The sequence below is a fragment of the Acromyrmex echinatior genome, chromosome 13 (assembly GCF_024713525.1).
Source record: "Acromyrmex echinatior isolate Ae372 chromosome 13, ASM2471352v2, whole genome shotgun sequence".
In the NCBI taxonomy this organism is placed as follows: domain Eukaryota; kingdom Metazoa; phylum Arthropoda; class Insecta; order Hymenoptera; family Formicidae; genus Acromyrmex; species Acromyrmex echinatior.
In genome coordinates, this window is record NC_141864.1 from 9,661,390 (window position 1) to 9,679,817 (window position 18,428).

General features: G+C 29.8%; 3 protein-coding genes across 6 annotated transcripts in view; 2 read left to right on the forward strand and 1 right to left on the reverse strand.

Moving 5' to 3' along the window:
• The window catches only part of Pde9 (phosphodiesterase 9), a 194,881-nt gene that overhangs the window by 25,958 nt on the left and 150,495 nt on the right, over window positions 1-18,428 (forward strand). The gene's annotated exons all lie outside the window — the stretch shown is intronic.
• On the reverse strand, window positions 916-11,971 carry LOC147907621 (uncharacterized). Its single transcript, XM_087412545.1, has 3 exons — window positions 11,062-11,971; window positions 2,410-2,502; window positions 916-2,330 (listed from the first exon to the last, which is right to left on the reverse strand). The coding sequence occupies exons 1-3, from the start codon at window positions 11,484-11,486 to the stop codon at window positions 2,267-2,269; spliced, it is 582 nt and encodes a 193-aa protein (XP_087268671.1). The 5' UTR covers window positions 11,487-11,971; the 3' UTR covers window positions 916-2,266.
• On the forward strand, window positions 14,526-17,692 carry Ada2a (Transcriptional adapter 2A). 3 transcript variants are annotated; one of them, XM_011059901.2, is made up of 3 exons: window positions 14,530-15,078; window positions 15,502-16,694; window positions 17,140-17,320. In XM_011059901.2, the coding sequence occupies exons 1-3, from the start codon at window positions 15,015-15,017 to the stop codon at window positions 17,164-17,166; spliced, it is 1,284 nt and encodes a 427-aa protein (XP_011058203.1). In that variant the 5' UTR covers window positions 14,530-15,014; the 3' UTR covers window positions 17,167-17,320. The 3 variants fall into 3 exon arrangements, with proteins under 3 accessions (XP_011058202.1, XP_011058203.1, XP_087268713.1); XM_087412587.1 differs by lacking the exon at window positions 15,502-16,694 and adding an exon at window positions 17,498-17,692 and having other exon boundaries at window positions 14,610-15,078; XM_011059900.2 differs by having other exon boundaries at window positions 14,526-15,078; window positions 15,502-17,186.

Genomic DNA, 18,428 nt, shown 5'->3' on the forward strand with positions numbered 1-18,428 from the left:
GTATTTTCAAAGAAATTAATTTGAAAAAACTTTGTTGTGAAAAAACCAAATTTCTTTTTGCGTTCTTCCCTTTCTCTTTCTTTCATTTTCCTCTCTTTCTCTTTAATTAATATATATTTTTTTTCAATATAAATTGTCAATTACCGAGGTACTACGTAATCTTAATCTAAATATGTGTCAATTAAAATAGAATTGATAGAACAATGTGAAGAAATTCTGAAGAAAATATCGAGCTCTGCTCTTAAACTCTAAGTTTAAGCTCTGCATACTACTGATTCAGTTGATTTGAATATCAAGGAGACACTTCCTCATTATAGTGCTTAATGATTTCGATTTGTCGCTTTGGCTCAAGAAACGTCACGATGCGAATCTGACAGACATCATAAACGAGCAATTTTGAAAAATCAATTATGATAAGTGCAGAATTATAGTTTTGTGTGTGTGTGTGTGTGTGTGTGTGTGTGTGTGTGTGTGTGTGTGTGCGTGCGTTGGGTGTACGTGTAAATGTTGTCATTGCGTGATGCTGCAAGAACTTTTAACAATGTAATTTATTTAGAACGTTCCAGGAATTCTATACTTCAATTTGCAGTTGTATACACTTGTTTAGAAATATTATTTATAGAGCGATTATTTACTCTTCCTCATTTTTTAAAAATATTTTATTTAAAATATCAATTAAATATTGTATATAAATTCATTATAATAAATTCATTATGTGTATTAAATTAAATATATATTGTATATTAAAATATAATTATTTAGTACTCGCGATAAATTTGAGAAACATATTAAATGCATCTATTTATTTATTTTGATTAAAATAGTATATATATATATATATATATATATATATATATATATATAAATATAAAATACTGTAGTGAAATGTGAAGAAAATAACTAACATTGCGAATAATCACTGACAATGGTCACAAGTCTCCTTAACATAATGTGATCTCAAAACAATTTTGTTGGATATTAAAAATTAATGACCAAGAAATAAGTTTATGAACAGTTTCATGAATTTGGCCGAGTTTCAGAAATTTGGCTCGATTAATGCTCTTCAAAAGTATTAATGCGCAAGTAGTAAGTAGTCTTCCGTTACAGAAACAATCTCGAAACTCTTCAATAGTGCAAACTAAACAAGGATGGAAATCTCTCTTTCCTGAACTCAGTTAGTAGGGCTCGAACTTATGTAAGCCGCGTGTGCAATCGTCGATCGCAGGGACGCAATAAACGATTTATGGCTTCGCAAATTGAAGGATAATTCATCGAATTTGCAGGATCATGTTTTCCCACTTTGCAAATAGAGAGAGCAAAAGAAAAAGAGAAAGAAAAAGAGAAAACAATACATAAATAAATAAACTTCTCCTTCGTGTTTTTTTAAATATTGCTTATATTATATAGCACTAAATTAATATCATTTAATTTTATGATACGTTACAATTCACATGTTACATATAATTTTACGTTTTGCTTAATCTTTTGCATAATCTTTTACGTAATCGTATCTTAATTAATTTTGTTTTTAAAATTATCGTGCCCGTAAATCTGTACCGATATATCGTTTCACAGGGAAACAATCGATACGCACGATCGCGGTTGATGATCTGTTTATCCTTCACCCTCTTTTGTTTCTCCCGTGACAAAAGTTTCTTTACGAGTATTACAAGTATAGTCAATACAAGTTTTATTAAGGGTAATGATCAAGGGCGAATGCTAATCAGGTTACACGGCGTGGAATAGAAACCTCGTAAAAACCTTTACGGTCGTCGTGGAATGCTTCTATAATTTGTCACTGTTTCTTCACGTTTTTTTTTCTGTTCGTTCATTGCAAATAAGGCACTTCATTCGAGCAAAATGTATGATTCGATTGAATATTAATTAACATCACGAAAAAAATTTTTTTTTCCAGAATAAGACTCGATTTGTTATTTTCATAACATATTTAAAATCGAGTTTTATTCTGGGAAAACAATTTTTTTCGTGATGTTAATTAATATTCAATTGAATGATACATTTAATAATCTACTCATACATCGAATTTTACTTGCTTATATCGAACCTTTCATTCGAGGCAAAGAATGTGAGAATGTTTTGACGTGCGATTATTTCCTTCAATTGGCGTATTGGCCGATTGATTAGTTTGATAAAGCGTCTAAAGAGAAAGAGAACAACATATAATTTCTGTAAGTATTTATAAAAAATAATAAATTGGACCCAATTGAGAGCCATTATGGCATTCTTCGTTCAACCATCGTTGTCGTCAAGCTGGAATGAGAATTATCTCGACGAAGTTATGGCAAAGAAGCTGCAAGATGAAAGTGGAACTGAAATAAAGTCAGTAAACGATATAATGTAGAAGTGTGTCAATATTAATTAAGGAAATTCTGATTATTGATGACTTACAATGGCGAGGTTAAAAAGAAAAAGTTGATAGCGTCGCAATGATCTTCTGAAGAACATGGAACATCCGTTCTAGATGTTGTCGTAATCTTTGTGCTGTGGACAGAACTCACTTAGGATCAGCTTAGATTTTTGCAACTACTTAGTTATTTATAAGTTATTAATCTTAGTTATTATTCCTTAATTATTATATTCCTGTATCTCGAATGTTATAGTACTTTATTTTGCAAGAGACACGTGAAATGATATAGTATGGTAAAATAAGCTATTTGGTTTAATAAGAAAATGAAATACTTTTCAGTTCATAAGACGAGAAGAAATAAATACACGCTAAGGATTTAACGATCACTTTTTGCTATTACAGATTTGCAAATAATAAATCCGCAATAATTAAGTACAAATCTCTAAGTTACATTTTATATAAATGTAAATTTCTTATAACATATTTCTCGTTTTGCGTGGTATTTTTGAATAAAAATACAATTCTATCTGCAAATGCGATAGTGGTCCAAACAGCAAGATACGAGATACCGTTAGCGTGGCATTAAAAAGATCGATATGTCAGACGCTCTTCGATTTGGGACACAGATTGTACATACAAGAAGCATTATTGGCATACTTATTAACATTAGTTAATCGATTGGAATGCGACAATGTGTTAAAAAATTTGGACAAAATGAAATCTCAATAGTCATTATCCTAAAATTTAAAAAGTGTGACAAAATAAAATCACAGTTTGCTAAACTGTTATTCCCCTTCGGTCATTCCCCTCTTCAAAGTACAGGATGCTTTTCTGAAGTTTTTATTTAATTCTTGTTTGTTAAAAAAATCTTTTTCTTAAAATCATACTTTAATATTTTATGTGCTTCAATCATTAATATTTTATTGAAAAATAAAATGCTAATAAACTTTGTCATGAGTAAATATACTTCACATACAAATTATATATAACATAAACTTTCGGAAAGAAAGAGAGATAGAGAGAAAAATAAATACATTTTTTTCAAATAAAAATATAAAATAGCATTTACTTTAAAGCGTTACACACAGAAAAAAAAATATATATATATATACACTGTATACAAATAATAATTTTATTTGTTTGTTATTTTAAAAGTTCATATATTCGCAAATCTATCATAAATTCATTACACAAATCAAATTTTTTCAAAATATATTCTGAATCCTAGTAAGTTTAATATTTCAATCAAGATTATTATCATTATTAAATTAAAATAAATTTAATTTGCTTATTACATAATATAAAGTCGCTTCTTCAATAAATTTTATAATATTCTTCAAAAGAAAATAAATTCTTGTTTTGAGTACGTATTAAGTTTTTCTAAAGTTTGCAAAGTAAAATTTATTATCAAGAAAATATTGTTAAAGATAATGTTACTTAAAAGAAAGAAAGTAAATTGAGTGATCACTTTTCTTAGCAACAGAATTAATAATATTTTTCTATATAGGTATTAAGAACCTCTAGTCTCGATAATTGGGAAACTGTGCAAATATGCATAATAACGAGGATAGTCGTCGCGAGCACGCCCTTATTTCCATTGTTTCTTGCATTGCCATTTGCGTGATAATCAAATTTCGATCAGTGTGTGGACATACCGTGCCTCACAATCAGATATGAAAATAATATATACTTGTGTGATACTTGGAATACAGTTATATCTGATTTTAATTATAAGTGAGTACATTTCTCTACAGTCTGTTAGAAATTTATTTGCGATTCTCCAGGCAATCCGGTGATGATGTACATGTCACGCCTCCGTAACCGATATGCAAATATCACGATAAATGCAACGGTTGCTACACGTGTTATCAAACGATATCGGAAAGTCATTAATGGTCGCGTTTCCTAATATAACCGGGTGGCGACACCGATCGCTTATCGTATGTCTCGGGCGGTCTATTCGTAAAACAGAGTCAACAGGTCAGTGTTCCATGTCATCTCATTCCACTTGGTGTTTGTCGGTGCGTGCGAACCAGTTTATTAATGATAATCGATTAGATCGGCCGCGACAAAAATATTCTTGACTTGTCTGCACTCGGGGAAAACCTGGTATCTAAAATAACGTATTTACATAGCAGTTTAAAGCTATTAGTCTAGAAGTAAGTCAAATTTTATTGATAATCTCATATAGTTGTCCAAGTTTTATTTCTCTTGAATTAAGAACATGATTAATGTAAATGAAGTTGCTAGCGACTAGAAGGAATTAATTATTTGAGTTTATTTGAGTGACAGATTTTAATTGTTTCCTCTACATTGTGTTTATCTAACATAATTATTTTTTCTGTCTCGTCAAAATCTATCTTTGTTTATTGCATGCGAACAATCTAATTTGTCAATTAATAATCAATTATTATTACTCGAAAACTTCTTGAAAATTATTTAAAAAATTAATTGAATAATATCATTATAGCAATAAACAATTTTGACGAGTTATGCTATGATACGATTTAATTTAACTTATTTTTTGTGAACGTATTTCGGCATATTAAGAAATTTGATAATTACTATTGTTTTTGCTGTATTAATTCATATATTCTAAATAATTAATGCTTATAAATTATATGGAATTAAACTTACATATGTGAGGTATATTTTATCGAAATCGGTAGACTCTCATAACTTACTTTCCTGTTTTATGATTATAATGGAAAGCTATCAATAACATGTAAAATTTAATGCTTACATTATTTTAGCATGATTGTGCTATGATGCGATTGGATATACCATGTGACAATATACAGTTACTAATATTCGCTGTCGATATTTTATAGTTATATAAGTTTGGATATGCATTTTTTGATTTGCGAAATATATACAATAATAATTATTACTGTATAAAAAAGTCTCATAAAATTTTTAAAAAAATTCATTGGTCATTATAATTAGTACATATTCAAATACTGCTCGTGTATTGCACAAACTATGAATGATAGCTTTTTTTTTACATATTTTGTGTAAATCACCACACAATCATATTTTAAATTAGATGCCCTGGATATTTACATATATTTCTATTAATGAAGCAATTATTAAATTACTTATGCACGTATTTGTTATGCTTTATAGGCTTTAACTATTTCTCTTTCTTCTATTTTTTTGCTAAGGTTTTATGTCTAGAGCATATTTCATTCACTTGAAGCATTTTTGATATTTATAAAAAAAAGGAAAGTTGTAATAAGATATTTCAAACTGAAAGTTGAGATTCATCATCTGTAACGTTTTGAAGCATTAATAAAGATACATCTAGTTCTCTCGAAGAAGGATCTGACCTAATACATATTAAATCGGATCAGGTCAATTATATACGCAGGATACGAAGGATACATATACATATATATATATATATATATATATATACATGAGATGCACAACCTCACTTATGCAGCAGTCAACTAGGAGTGGCACCACTATCACAGTGGTCGACAAATGTTTATCGGCCTTGTTCCGTTAGGTTCAGGTAATGTGCAACAACGGTTTTATCGAAGATCGTCTGTAAGTATTCTCCTTATTGAGAGAATTAAAGTCACATATTACGACTGTTAACTATCACGATAACAATGATTTATTGACATTTCGTGCAAAGAATAAATAGAGTTCGAAGTAATTAGGAGTGCAATACTTGAGTGATTAACTATGGAATTTCATGCGAGAATGGATCAATATGATTCAAACGATATTTATAATGTAAAAAAATTTATAATTCATATATAAGATATTAGGAATTAATTATACGATTCTACTCTAGTTTTCTTTACTTTCTTATTTTCTTTTTGAAACTAACCGTTTATATTTAAAAATAAAATTAATTTCTTGTAGACCATATTATCACTTTTATCATACATTCCACGAATTTTAATTTTAAATCTCTTTTAATATTACAAATTCTAAATTGTTTTGGTATCTTATTGTTCGAATGTCATGAAAAATGTTTGAATCTTTATATACAATAAACATGAGAAGGTTTTTTTGAAGTATCTAAAAATTTAATTTAACTAGATACAGATCTGAAAAACATCTTATTGCACAATCAGTAATTATATAGAATGCTCGAATTAGTTGCTGGAATGTCAAAACTTTTTATAGCATTACTTATCATATTTGAGATTACTATGTAATTATTATGATGGTCTAGTAAAATTATTTTCAAATCTGTATCTAAGCTAAATTTTTAGATACTTCAGCAAAATCGTTCTTTCCGTGAATCGAACGCATGATAATCACGAATGACGTTGCGCAACAAAATTAGAGCTATTCTTACTTCCGGGACGTGATAGTTAGTTTCCGAGTACCCAAACCTCGTTTCTCAATGAAAAATTGTAAGAAAATACTTTGTTGTTGCATGGAAGACAACAACCTTGGCTCTTCCTATTGTCTCATGTTTAAATTTGGAATTATAGTCATTTTAAACAAACAAAACTCTAAATCATGTGGTCACATTTAGTACTAAACGTAATGTCAAATATTAGAAGCAAGAATACGGACTCGCATATCGTGATTTGACATAAAATATGATTAATAACTTACAACGCAACATCAGTCTGTATATTAGGCAGAAAAAAAAATTATTAGTACATAAGTTAAAATATTTCACGCTATACGGTAAAATGTGAGAACAAATTATTTCTGCTGGGACAAAATTATGGCAATTCACGCGTTCGATCAATACTGCTAACTTTCTAAGTTGCTTTAATCAATCGAATAATGGCAAAAAGGTTTGCTGCTGATTAGTGACTGGTGAAAGTAGTTTCGCGTTCTCTACCGTCAAGAGTCTCGTAACATAGTCTCATTCTCTTTGAATTATCACAATGACAGTGCTACTGTAGATCGCAAGAGAAACTTATCTGTATAGCATATAGAAATACATCTGGATATGGAAATCTTTTATGCATAAAAAATTTTATACGTGTTTATTTTTTCTTTTTATTAAATTATTATATCTTTAGTCATCGAGTCTCGTCAACTGTTTGGTCGTTGCATGTATTAAACATCGTTCAAATATTAATTTTCTATTACCTATCAATCATCAGATTTCTAAGGAAGTGAAATATAAAAATTTAACGATTCTTTTCATGTTAAAATATTTATTGGAATTAGAAATCATTATTAATTTTGTTTTAATCATATAAGAAATTTAAAGGACGAAATTAATTTAAAAAATATATGTTTTTTATTTTATATATTAATTGAATATATTAAACTGTAAAAATGTTTGTATTAATATATATATTGTATTAATATATATATATATATATATATATATATGTATATGATGGTTTTTCTTTAGAAAAATTATTTTTTACAAAAATGAAATTAAATAATTATAAAATTTGTTCTTGTATGTATATTCAATTTTAAAATAATAATATATAAATTTTTTATATTTTTACAAATTTATAATGATTTATAATCACAAGTTTTAAATAAAAACTTAAACATATCTTATTTTCGAAATGCGAAATTTTATATACAATAATATTTATTTAGAAATATTATTTTTAGTGCGCGATTTTCAATAATAAAATTAGAAGATACTAAAGGGCGTTGAATAAAGAACAATTCTTTACGAGATCGCTGAATTTTATCCGAGTGTCAGCTTTTACTGCATTACTTTTAAAAACACTTTTGAATATATTTACTTCTGTTATCTGATATTTTTCGTTTTATTCGTTCTCTGCAAGGCCACATTTTGAAGAAGTTGACCTCGCTATCATCGATCACGATAGCTTACGTAAATCGTAATTTGCGTTGGAGCCATATAATCGTAGTGTTCGTGAATACCGATAGGATTTTAACTAAAATCCCTTTATGAATATTCATTGGTGTTACTTTAATAAGGTCAGACTTAAAGATTCATTCTAACCTTAATCTTTTGATACCTTGTCAAAATTACAAAAACTACTTTTTGTAAAGGACATTTCAGCGACGACAGAAATTTTACGTTAGGAAATATCTCAGTTGTATCTTATTAAAACTAGTTTTGCATGTCTTATTTTATTTCAATAATTTTATTTTGTTTGCAAACTTGTTGCATTTAAAATAAGAGACAATAAAACATTTTACAACGAACGTAAACGTTTAAGGAATTTTGAAAGAATTTTTATGTAAGCTTCATGATGTCGATAGATAAGCGTAATATTATAATAGAGACGAAGATGCGATCAAACTAAGAAGAAATCATACTTGTGAGACAGGATCGATCAATCCATCGATCTTACGTAATACCTGCCTATACCTGAATTTAGATGAAGATATATAGTTCGAAGGTTCATGATTGAGTGGTTCTTCGGGAAGAACTTAAAAAATAAATGCAATCCTATGCAGCTTCAATTGTAAATCGCTCGTGTGATGAAGTCCTTTGCACCGGGACCGACCGGTGCAAGTATTATATATGCACCGTTATGTGAAAACGCTTGCAGCGATGTTAATAAGATAAATTGTAGTCGTAATTGAACCGTAAAAGGTTGAATAACTCCATCAAAGGAGAGAGAGAGGGGAAGGAAAAAAAGGGAGGGGGGGGCAGAGAGAGAGAGAGAGAGAGAGAGAGAGAGAGAGAGAGAGAGAGAGACTGAAAAGTGTCATTTCTTAATGCTTGAGCGAAGACGAAGACATTCTTCAAACTTGATGTGTTTACCAAGTCCATCGATTTTTTTTGCAAAATCTCTTAAGCGTTTTTTCTTGTAAGCATTGTGACTGATTTTAAGATACATTTGACAGTTACTATCGATAGTACAAGTGACGTCGTAACTATTATATATCTTCCGAAGTCATCAATTCGAATTCACGCAGACAATAAAAGTCTATTAGCTAAATAGGTATGATGAATTTTAAGTTTCGACAAAATAGTAAAATGTCACGGGTGATTAATTACGTACAGATGTAATTTAGTTATTTATATATTAATGTATTAATGCTTAAATATTCGATGCTGTTATTAATCGATATCTCAGAATCCAGTTAAGAAAATCGTTGAGGTTTTCAATAAAAGCTTTGCAATTATTTATCTTACAGAGTGGTTTGTAACTGTGGATGATATAAGGAGAAATATAAAATGTAAAAACATAAGTTTCTTCATTATTCTGTTTGATTTATTTTTTTATGTGGTATTATCATTTTTCAGTTATAAGATAAGAATAGATCATTCATATAATCGAGTTGTCAGATTGATTGATTAATGTTTGTATTCAACATTCAGAAGATAAAATTTTGTTAAAACTGCATTTAAATTTTTTTCTCGACACACCGGCTACGTTTGGATATAATTTATGCTAACGTAACATTAATTATTCACCGACGTTTTAAGTATCAATCACATAAGATGTAACTAACTTCTTTTATAAATTACATTTCATAAAACATATACCTATATAATTACCAAACATAAAGAAGAATATAGCCTTCATTTGCATTTTATTCGTTATATTGATTCTTTAGAGATTTAATTTTACTGTTAGCTGAGGATATTGTTAATTGAGGAGATGTTTTTCATATAAAGTTTATTATAATTTGAGAGATGATTTATCATTCGATCATCATATAAAACTGCTTTATTAATTCTTCAATAGCTTGTGTTTTCCTGCGCAATAAAATCGAATTATCAATACAGTACCTGAGTTTCGTTGCGCGATGACTTTGAGGTAACTGCGTGTATGATACAATATAAGCTATATATATCACCATACAGAAAACGGTAGTTGAATTTTATAATTTAAATATTTCATCATCGTATGAAATAATAATGTACTATAAAATAAAATAATAATGTAAGTTTTGTAATTCTAGACATTAATTTGAAGTGTGTGTTTATGTTCTATTATTTTCTTTTTTTTTAAATAGAAATAGAAAAAGGAAGACAAAGTAAATACCTATATAGATATATATTAAGCCAATGTCCAGAATTGCAAATCTTGGACAGCACTGCTATAAAATAAATATTAACCGAAAATTCTGTTAACTGCATTTAAAATTAATTTCACAATAACTGAATATTATCGCATATATGAAATTATCGCATTTAATACTTATTTAAAGAATAAAATTTACCTTTTTATAATCGAAAATAACAGTATGATATGCTATAGCAACATATTGAGTAATTATTTACAATAAAATTTAATTGTTGTGGGAAATATATAATTTATCATGATTTTTTAAATATTTTAAAAAGAGGAAAACTGATTTTAATAAAAATTAAGAAAAAATGAATCAATATCTTTGCAATAATTTTATTGTCTTGATTTAATAAAATCATACGTAATTTCAAAACGTGAAAATTTGTAAAAAAAAAAATAATATGAATAATTAATATGTTATTATTATGTTAAAGATACCAAAGAATAAAATCAGATGAGCAGAAAATATTGTGCATCACAATATTTTGGTTTCTATTTTTATCTTTTTAATAAAACAAATTAAAGATAAGTATAGATGTATAGGGTTTTGTCTGTTATCCAAATATTTAAAAAATCGATTTTGTTTTACACTTTTTATAACTTATTTCATAAATACATCACAATTGATAAAGAATTAATAGTTGATTGAGCGAAAAAGCTGCAAAAAACTTCTCGAGCTTTGTCGAACAATTTTCTAATGACCTTCTTCTATAGTTTTTTTTGACAAGTCAAACGATATCTTACCCTTTAATGGTAGTTACTCCATAAACAGTATCGAAAATGCTGTTGCGTGCCGACCGGACGTCCTCGTCCTTCCTGTCTATCAGCTCGCGAACATGCAGCGTCTTTGCATTCGAGAAATCCGGTTCGATGTTGTCATTCGTTGTCTCCATTTTTAAGCAGATCGCGTATCCCGTCGAAAACGCGGAAATCGACTTCTCGCGCGTAACACTCGTCGACACTTCTCGCAACCGCGACCGAGCGACGAGCTTTTCGCGTATTAATGCACGCTCGCACGTCTCGCACGACAGAACTACACGGAGCAAACTTCCCTCGTGTATAGCGCGAGTTTCTATTGTTTCCAGGACACGCGACGCGTGAAGGATGGTGTGGTTTGGGAAACATTCGTAGGGCGCATGTGAGACATATAGAAAGCAAAAGATAAACATTATTCCCCGCGTTCTAAATGTACATATATATAGGATATCCCGGACGAATGTGTTGTGTGTTAGAATGATACAATTAATTTCTTTTATACTCTTAAAAATTAATTTAAATTCAGGTTTCTCGATTATAACATTAATTTTACATGCTTTTAAAAAACATGCGTTATTGTTTTATTCACAATCAGAGTTGAATAAAATTGTAAAAAAATAAATCTTTAAATTTTTAGGAAATTATACTAAAAGTAAAGAGAACACATAAAAAGAATTATATTTGTGTAATTATACTTCAGGGATGTAAAAGTGATTGGGGAAGACATTTTATCTTCTAAAAAAATTAATCACCGTTATTATTAACGACACATTTTCGGTATAGAAAGTTGATTAGCGTATTTAAAACATGTTTTACCCGATACTTTCACAAAATGTTGGCTAATATGTGCGCACAGTTGGTTAATATGTGATGTTATTGTTACGTATACTTACGTATTATATATACTTAATAAAGATATAAATAAAATAAAAATATAAATACGGCTCTGAAGATAAATTTAATAAAAAAGAAGGAAGTAGCCAATAGAGAGCCAATGCGATTAACAGTGCGTAAAATTTTATTATTTATTCCGAACTAAAATGCAAACATTTCGAAAAGGATTTTGCTTTTTTCAATGCAAATTACATAAATAAAAATAGGTTCCTAATATATAATATAATTATCGCAATTTAAATATTCTCTCTCTCTCTCTCTCTCTCTCTCTCTCTCTCTATATATTCTCTATATATTATATATATATATAATAGTCATATATTAATAGCGCATAGTAGTTTGTAAAATGATCATCTTGTTATCATAAAAATTTGAGTTCCAAAGAGAGATCCAAAATGAAGGTGTTGTATGATAGTGGTCAATTGTTTGATAAACCAATGTATAAAGCCAGTCATTTTTCGTGGAATTATTGCAATGTTAAACAATGTATCATCGATTGGAACCTTTGTGTTGTTAATGATTATTACGAAAATAATGCGAAGAAAATTTAATGCGGCTGTGTCAGTTAAGAATTATATGAAAATTAATACGGAGTGAAAATTATTGCGAATAATTCTCAACTGACGTAGTCGCATTAAATTTTCTCCACATTATTTTCATAATAATTATTTATAACACAATGGTTCATCCAATCAATGATACATCATTTGACGTTACAATAATTCTACGAAAAATGACTGGCGTTTATACATTGGTTTATCAAACAATTGATTACACTATCATATAATACCTTAATTTTCTGGATCTCTTTTTGGAATTCCAATTTTTGTAGTAACAAGATGATCATTTTACAAGCTTTTATGCGCTATTCATATGTGACTATCTTATTTCTAGAATATATAGATTGTGATATTATAATATTATATGTATTAGGAAGTATATTATGTATTAGGAATAGATTTTTATTCATGTGATATTATAATTTGTATTATTAACAAGGACCGAAATCGTTGGTCGAAACGTCTACACTTTAATTCGGAATATATCATAAAATTTTACGCATCGCGTTAATCGCATTAGCTCTCTGTATTGGTTACTTTTTTCCCGTATATACTTAAACTGCAGTATCTGATTCAAATGTCTTACCGTGAATGTTTAAATAAATGTAACGAATAAAAAAATTATATACAGCAGATATTTAAAAAGTATTATTCAAGCATCTGTATAAAATAATATAATTTTTTAATTAAAAATTCATTTCGCTTTTCGTGCCAAGTAGTGCACGATGCAAGAATTATTTTAACAACAGCAAAATTTGATGCATAAATGTTCGCAGCAAATATATACAAAATTTATATACCGCTAATTACAATTTTTCTTCACTATAAAGCTTCATTTTTATTAATGAGTCGTATAGAGAAGAGATAATTATGTAGAAATATTTTTATTCATTTTATTTGTATATTCGTGCATATTATTTATTTTCTACCGATACCTTAATAGCAATTTATTGACGATACATTAATTAAACATTGAGGATATATTGGGTTAATATTGGGCTAATATTTGGCCAGTAGTTAATATTGTGCCATTTGTGCCAATAATTGTGCCATTAGGATATTATAAGCGAATTTGTTCTTATACTTCTTATTATTTAATAAATGTGTTCTTCTCTTGTGACGATGATTGGTTTAATCATACTTTTTTCGAACGTATTTGTCTTTAAGGGAAAGTTAAAAAATATCGTGCAAAATACAAACAAAATATGCATCTTGAAAATGATTTCTCTTTACTGACAACAATACAGATGGTTTTATTCATGGTCTCACGTTCATTGTTTCTCATTGAATGGTGACAAATGTGCATACTAATGATTTCAACACGGATTCTCTCGATTAGGTATTCCGATGTTATCGCTCTACGTTTGACCTTAATTATCCCGCATTTTCAAGCGACGCCTGGTTTATTGTTCAGGACGCATTTAGTATAATGTCTATATTCTACATGTTACAAAGTTATTATAGAATATGCTATTTAAACGATTACGAAATAATAATACCTGCTGAACTCTCAGTTGTTAGTCTATTTTATTATTCTGCCGACAGCAAGAATACATGTTTTGCATGTAGTTGTGCGTTTTAATGCTAGTTGACGTGATATAATTATATCATGACATATATTAATTAAATTTAATATCAAACTATAAATCTATATACTATATATTGCAAATATTTAGCTTACTGAAAAACGAAAAATTACGGACGTTTTTGTTATTTTTTAATAAAATCTTATTTCTTTCAAAGTTCACGTATTATAAAATGATTTTGTCTACGTAAAAGATAATGAAATAAGGCACTAACAAATAAATAAATTTTATGTAATAATTTTCTTGTTTTATAAATTAAACGAAAATGAATTTTTTTCATCTGAATCTAAATAATAAAAAAAAAAGATATCAGAAATGTTTTTTCAATAAAATATACATATAAAAAAAATAATGAAAATAACTTTCATACCGGTTGGTCTAACATTTTGTGGAAACGTTTGCTATTTTGTCACATGATCGCGCCACTAAGCATTACTGCTTCAGGTGGAACACACCGAGTGAATATGACGAGTGCAGACGAGTGTCACGTGATTTACGCGCGTCCTTGGGCGTACGTAGAGGGAGGACAAATCGGGATGAATGAAGCATGATCGTATTGAACATGCCAACGTGTGTTTTTATTATAAAGCAGTGAATAAAAGAGACATAAGAGAAGTGCTCTCTTGGCAAGAGGATACTCTTGGCTCTCAGTGGTTTGTCATTGCCTTCCGAGAGGAGCTACGAGCGTTCGAAAAACATTTTTCGGTTCTGCCTGGGATCGAACTCAGGATCTCTGGCATAGCAGTGTTAGCAGTCTCGTGTGTTGCTTGTTACGCCACGTTTGTATTCTATGACTGTGTGCAACTAGCGAGCACAGACAAATGAGAGAAGTCGTCACGCTTGGTCATGAGCAATAGGACTGAGAACGAATAAAAGACATATTCAGTAAAAATTAGTCAACATGGCTAATCCTAATCTCACGGATATGACAGAGGAGGATGCAGCGGATCTACAATTTCCGAAAGGTACATTTATTTCCTAACCGTTATTGGCGAACTGGCAGGAACGCTATAGCTAACCTCACTTTCATGATACCTGTCGACAATAAACTTGTTGACAGTAGACGTTAATTGCGAGGGCTTTAAAATTGCACGAGCTTACAATAAAGAACGTAAATCTAATCAACTGTTTTATATTTTAACTCTGCTAATATTTATCTACTAAAAAGAAGAAGCGGAACAAATGTGTAAATACAGTTTGCTGCTATGTAAACAACAGCAGTGTTAACACGTTAATGTAAATTTTAAATCTTCACTCACATTATGGAGCTTAAGCACACGCAATTTCAAACAATTCCATAGAGTATATTCGCTTTTTGCGTTAACATTATTTTAAAATGCCTGCACATCCGAGCGGTCAAGTCTAAGGTAATAATTTTCCTCTTTCAGACTGTTTATTGAGTCCAACAGACAAATCTGAAAATGATGTAGAACTTGAGGTGTCAGTCTTGAAGGACAAAATTCTTACCTCAGATCCGATATGCCGCGTGTGCAGGTCTAGTCTAGTGGAACCATATATTCGTTGCGCCATATGCACCAATGTCGAGATATGTCCATCGTGCTTTGCCAAAGGTTGCGAGATCGACAAACACAAGAATGATCACGATTATGTCATTATAAAGAATGAATTTCCTCTGATTGAGGGTAGCAATTGGACTGCCAAGCAGGAACTCGAGTTACTACATGTTCTGCAACAATGTGGCTTTGGAAATTGGATAGATGTGGGACGTAGGATGCATAAAAAGTCCACTGAGTGCAAAATGCATTATTTGCAGAATTACATAGACAATCAAACTCTGCCGGATCTGCCGAAAATTGAGGAGAATAGAACCAGCTTATTTGGTTGCGAACCGATACCTTACATGCACAAGTTGCAAGACCTGGAAGAACCACCCAGATTCGCTTCAAACACGAGTAATAGCAGACTGTTGGCAGGTTATAATGCGGCTAGATCCGATTTCGAGGTAAATTTCGATAATCATGCAGAATCGTTGATATCCGAGCTTGAATTCGACGACTTTCAACCGGATGACGACACATACGAATTAGGACAAGCTTTGCAAGCGGCAATGGTACAGGCATACAACAACAGATTAAAGGAGCGCAAGAGAAGATACAGAATTATTCGCCAGCATGGACTAATCACATTACGCAAAGTTATATCCTCGATACAGAGATACGAGAATACAATAACGAGGCCGCTCGCAGAAAGATTGCTGATATTTATGCAGCTCGTAGATGGGATAAAATTTGATTTTCTCATGGAAGGTCTTCACCGCGTTGGCGAGCTAAAGAATCGTATCAACAGGTTATTAGAGTTCAGGCAAAACGGGCTCAAGCACTTTCATAGCGTACCCATGTTTCAGAAACTAAGTAAATTGAGGCAGGAATATGAGCGGGAAAGAAAGCAGTATCTAAACAATCCGGAATACAACTGGAGAAATGTATTACCCGATAATGTTGTTAGCTGTAACAGTCCGATTCTCGGAAACACACAACGCAAAACCGCGCCGCCTCTTGCTATAAACGGTTTACCGGGATACGAGAAACTGAGCGCCGACGAGAAAGAGCTTTGCTCCATCGTGAGAGTCATGCCCGCCAATTATTTAGACTTTAAGCTTCTCTTGATAACGGAAAGCAAAAAGAATGGTTATCTTAGATTAGCCCAGGCCCGTATTCTCTTAAAAATCGACGTGAATAAAACGCGAAAGATATATGACTTTTTGGTGGAAAAGGGACATGTAAATAAGCCAGCTCAATGATTATTTTAAAGCAATTTACACGGTGTAAAAATATAATATTAATGATTGTGATAATACAAATTAAATTATATTTTTAATGGAAATTCGATATTTGTAGAAAAAATAATTATAAGATAATGTCGATTTCTAGTAAATGAAATTTCTATATTTAAAAAAGTTTGTGAAATAGATTTGCAAATCCTCTTTTCTTTCATCCTGCCATTTTTGTTAAGATTTTCTTGTAAGTTTATTATTCAAATAACGAAGGCAATAAATTCCTTCGCAGAATTTGAAAATGCAGAGACATTGTTGATATCGGAAGTTTACATGCTTCTTGAGCACAGAAAAGCTCAAAATGAATCAGCAGAAGAAGAACAAGAATTTTCCGAAGTTTTCATGAAAAGTTTAACATATACCAACCGATTCGGAAAGTTAAAAAATAAAGAGACAATTGCAGCTGTTAGAAGGTAGATTATTAATATAGATAATGAATTTATGAATATAGGTAAATTTTAAATAAAATGTTATGTAAAATGCTCGTAATATGTTAAAACACACACACACACAGACACACATACACACATACCATGAAATGTACAAATAAATTAAATACAATGTGAAATATAATATTTTTACACTTGCAGTTTGTTGATGCAAAAGAAATTACACAAATTCGAAATTGCTTCGTTAGCCAACTTGTGTCCTGAAACTCCAGAGGAGGCAAAAGCTCTCATTCCGAGTCTCGAAGGACGCCTAGAAGACGAAGAACTTAGAACGATATTGGATGATATACAAACAAAAAGATCATTACAATATTAAAATAAACTTTATATATCCTATTTTCTCATTTTCCTTTACAATTTCTTCCAAAATTACAAATACGAATATCTCTAATACGGAACAAAATAATTTCAATATGGACAAAATAATTTCAATATTTACTTTGCTCCAATGAAAATACATTATATTAATATATTCACATATTGCTGTAGGCACCAGCAAGGTTTCATTAATTGTTATTTTAACGCATATTTTATCAATATTCATTATAATTAAATTCTATTAAAATTCTATGACATCCAATTATTATGATTAATTAAATCATAATTGTCGATTTATATTATAATTATTTGAAAAAGGCAGTATTCCATAAATTAAATAAAATTTGCCATTATAAGTTATATTAATCCTAATACAGAGTCATCATCTCTTAAGAATCTTTTCATATTATTCAAACTTGCGCCAAAAATTTCTGTTAATAATTATGGTGGAATTTATTAGTTCATATATATATATATATATATATATATATATATATATATAAAATATAATATTAGGTGTTGGAATTAATTCGTAGCGTTTTACAAGTGATGGGAAGTACTTTCATTAATGTATTTTTTAATGCTCATGTGAAATAAATAACATTCTTTCATTAAAAACGCTACGAATTAATTCCAACACCTAATATAATATATATGTATGAAAAATTTACGTTGACGCAAGTTTAGAAAGACTGCTAGAAACTCGCTTGTAATCAGAGAACTCGTATTCAGTTACCCAATTCCGGCAATTTGC

Excerpts from the sequence above, each read along its gene's own strand:
- LOC147907621 (XM_087412545.1), bottom strand. The coding sequence starts at position 11,486 with ATGTTTATCTTTTGCTTTCTATATGTCTCACATGCGCCCTACGAATGT. Across the intron at positions 2,503-11,061 it reads GGAGTAACTACCATTAAAGG|CACAAAGATTACGACAACAT; the intron begins GTAAGATATCGT and ends TTCTGTCCACAG. Across the intron at positions 2,331-2,409 it reads TTCTTTTTAACCTCGCCATT|TTCCACTTTCATCTTGCAGC; the intron begins GTAAGTCATCAA and ends ACTTTATTTCAG.
- Ada2a (XM_011059900.2), top strand. The coding sequence starts at position 15,015 with ATGGCTAATCCTAATCTCACGGATATGACAGAGGAGGATGCAGCGGAT. Across the intron at positions 15,079-15,501 it reads GGATCTACAATTTCCGAAAG|ACTGTTTATTGAGTCCAACA; the intron begins GTACATTTATTT and ends TTCCTCTTTCAG.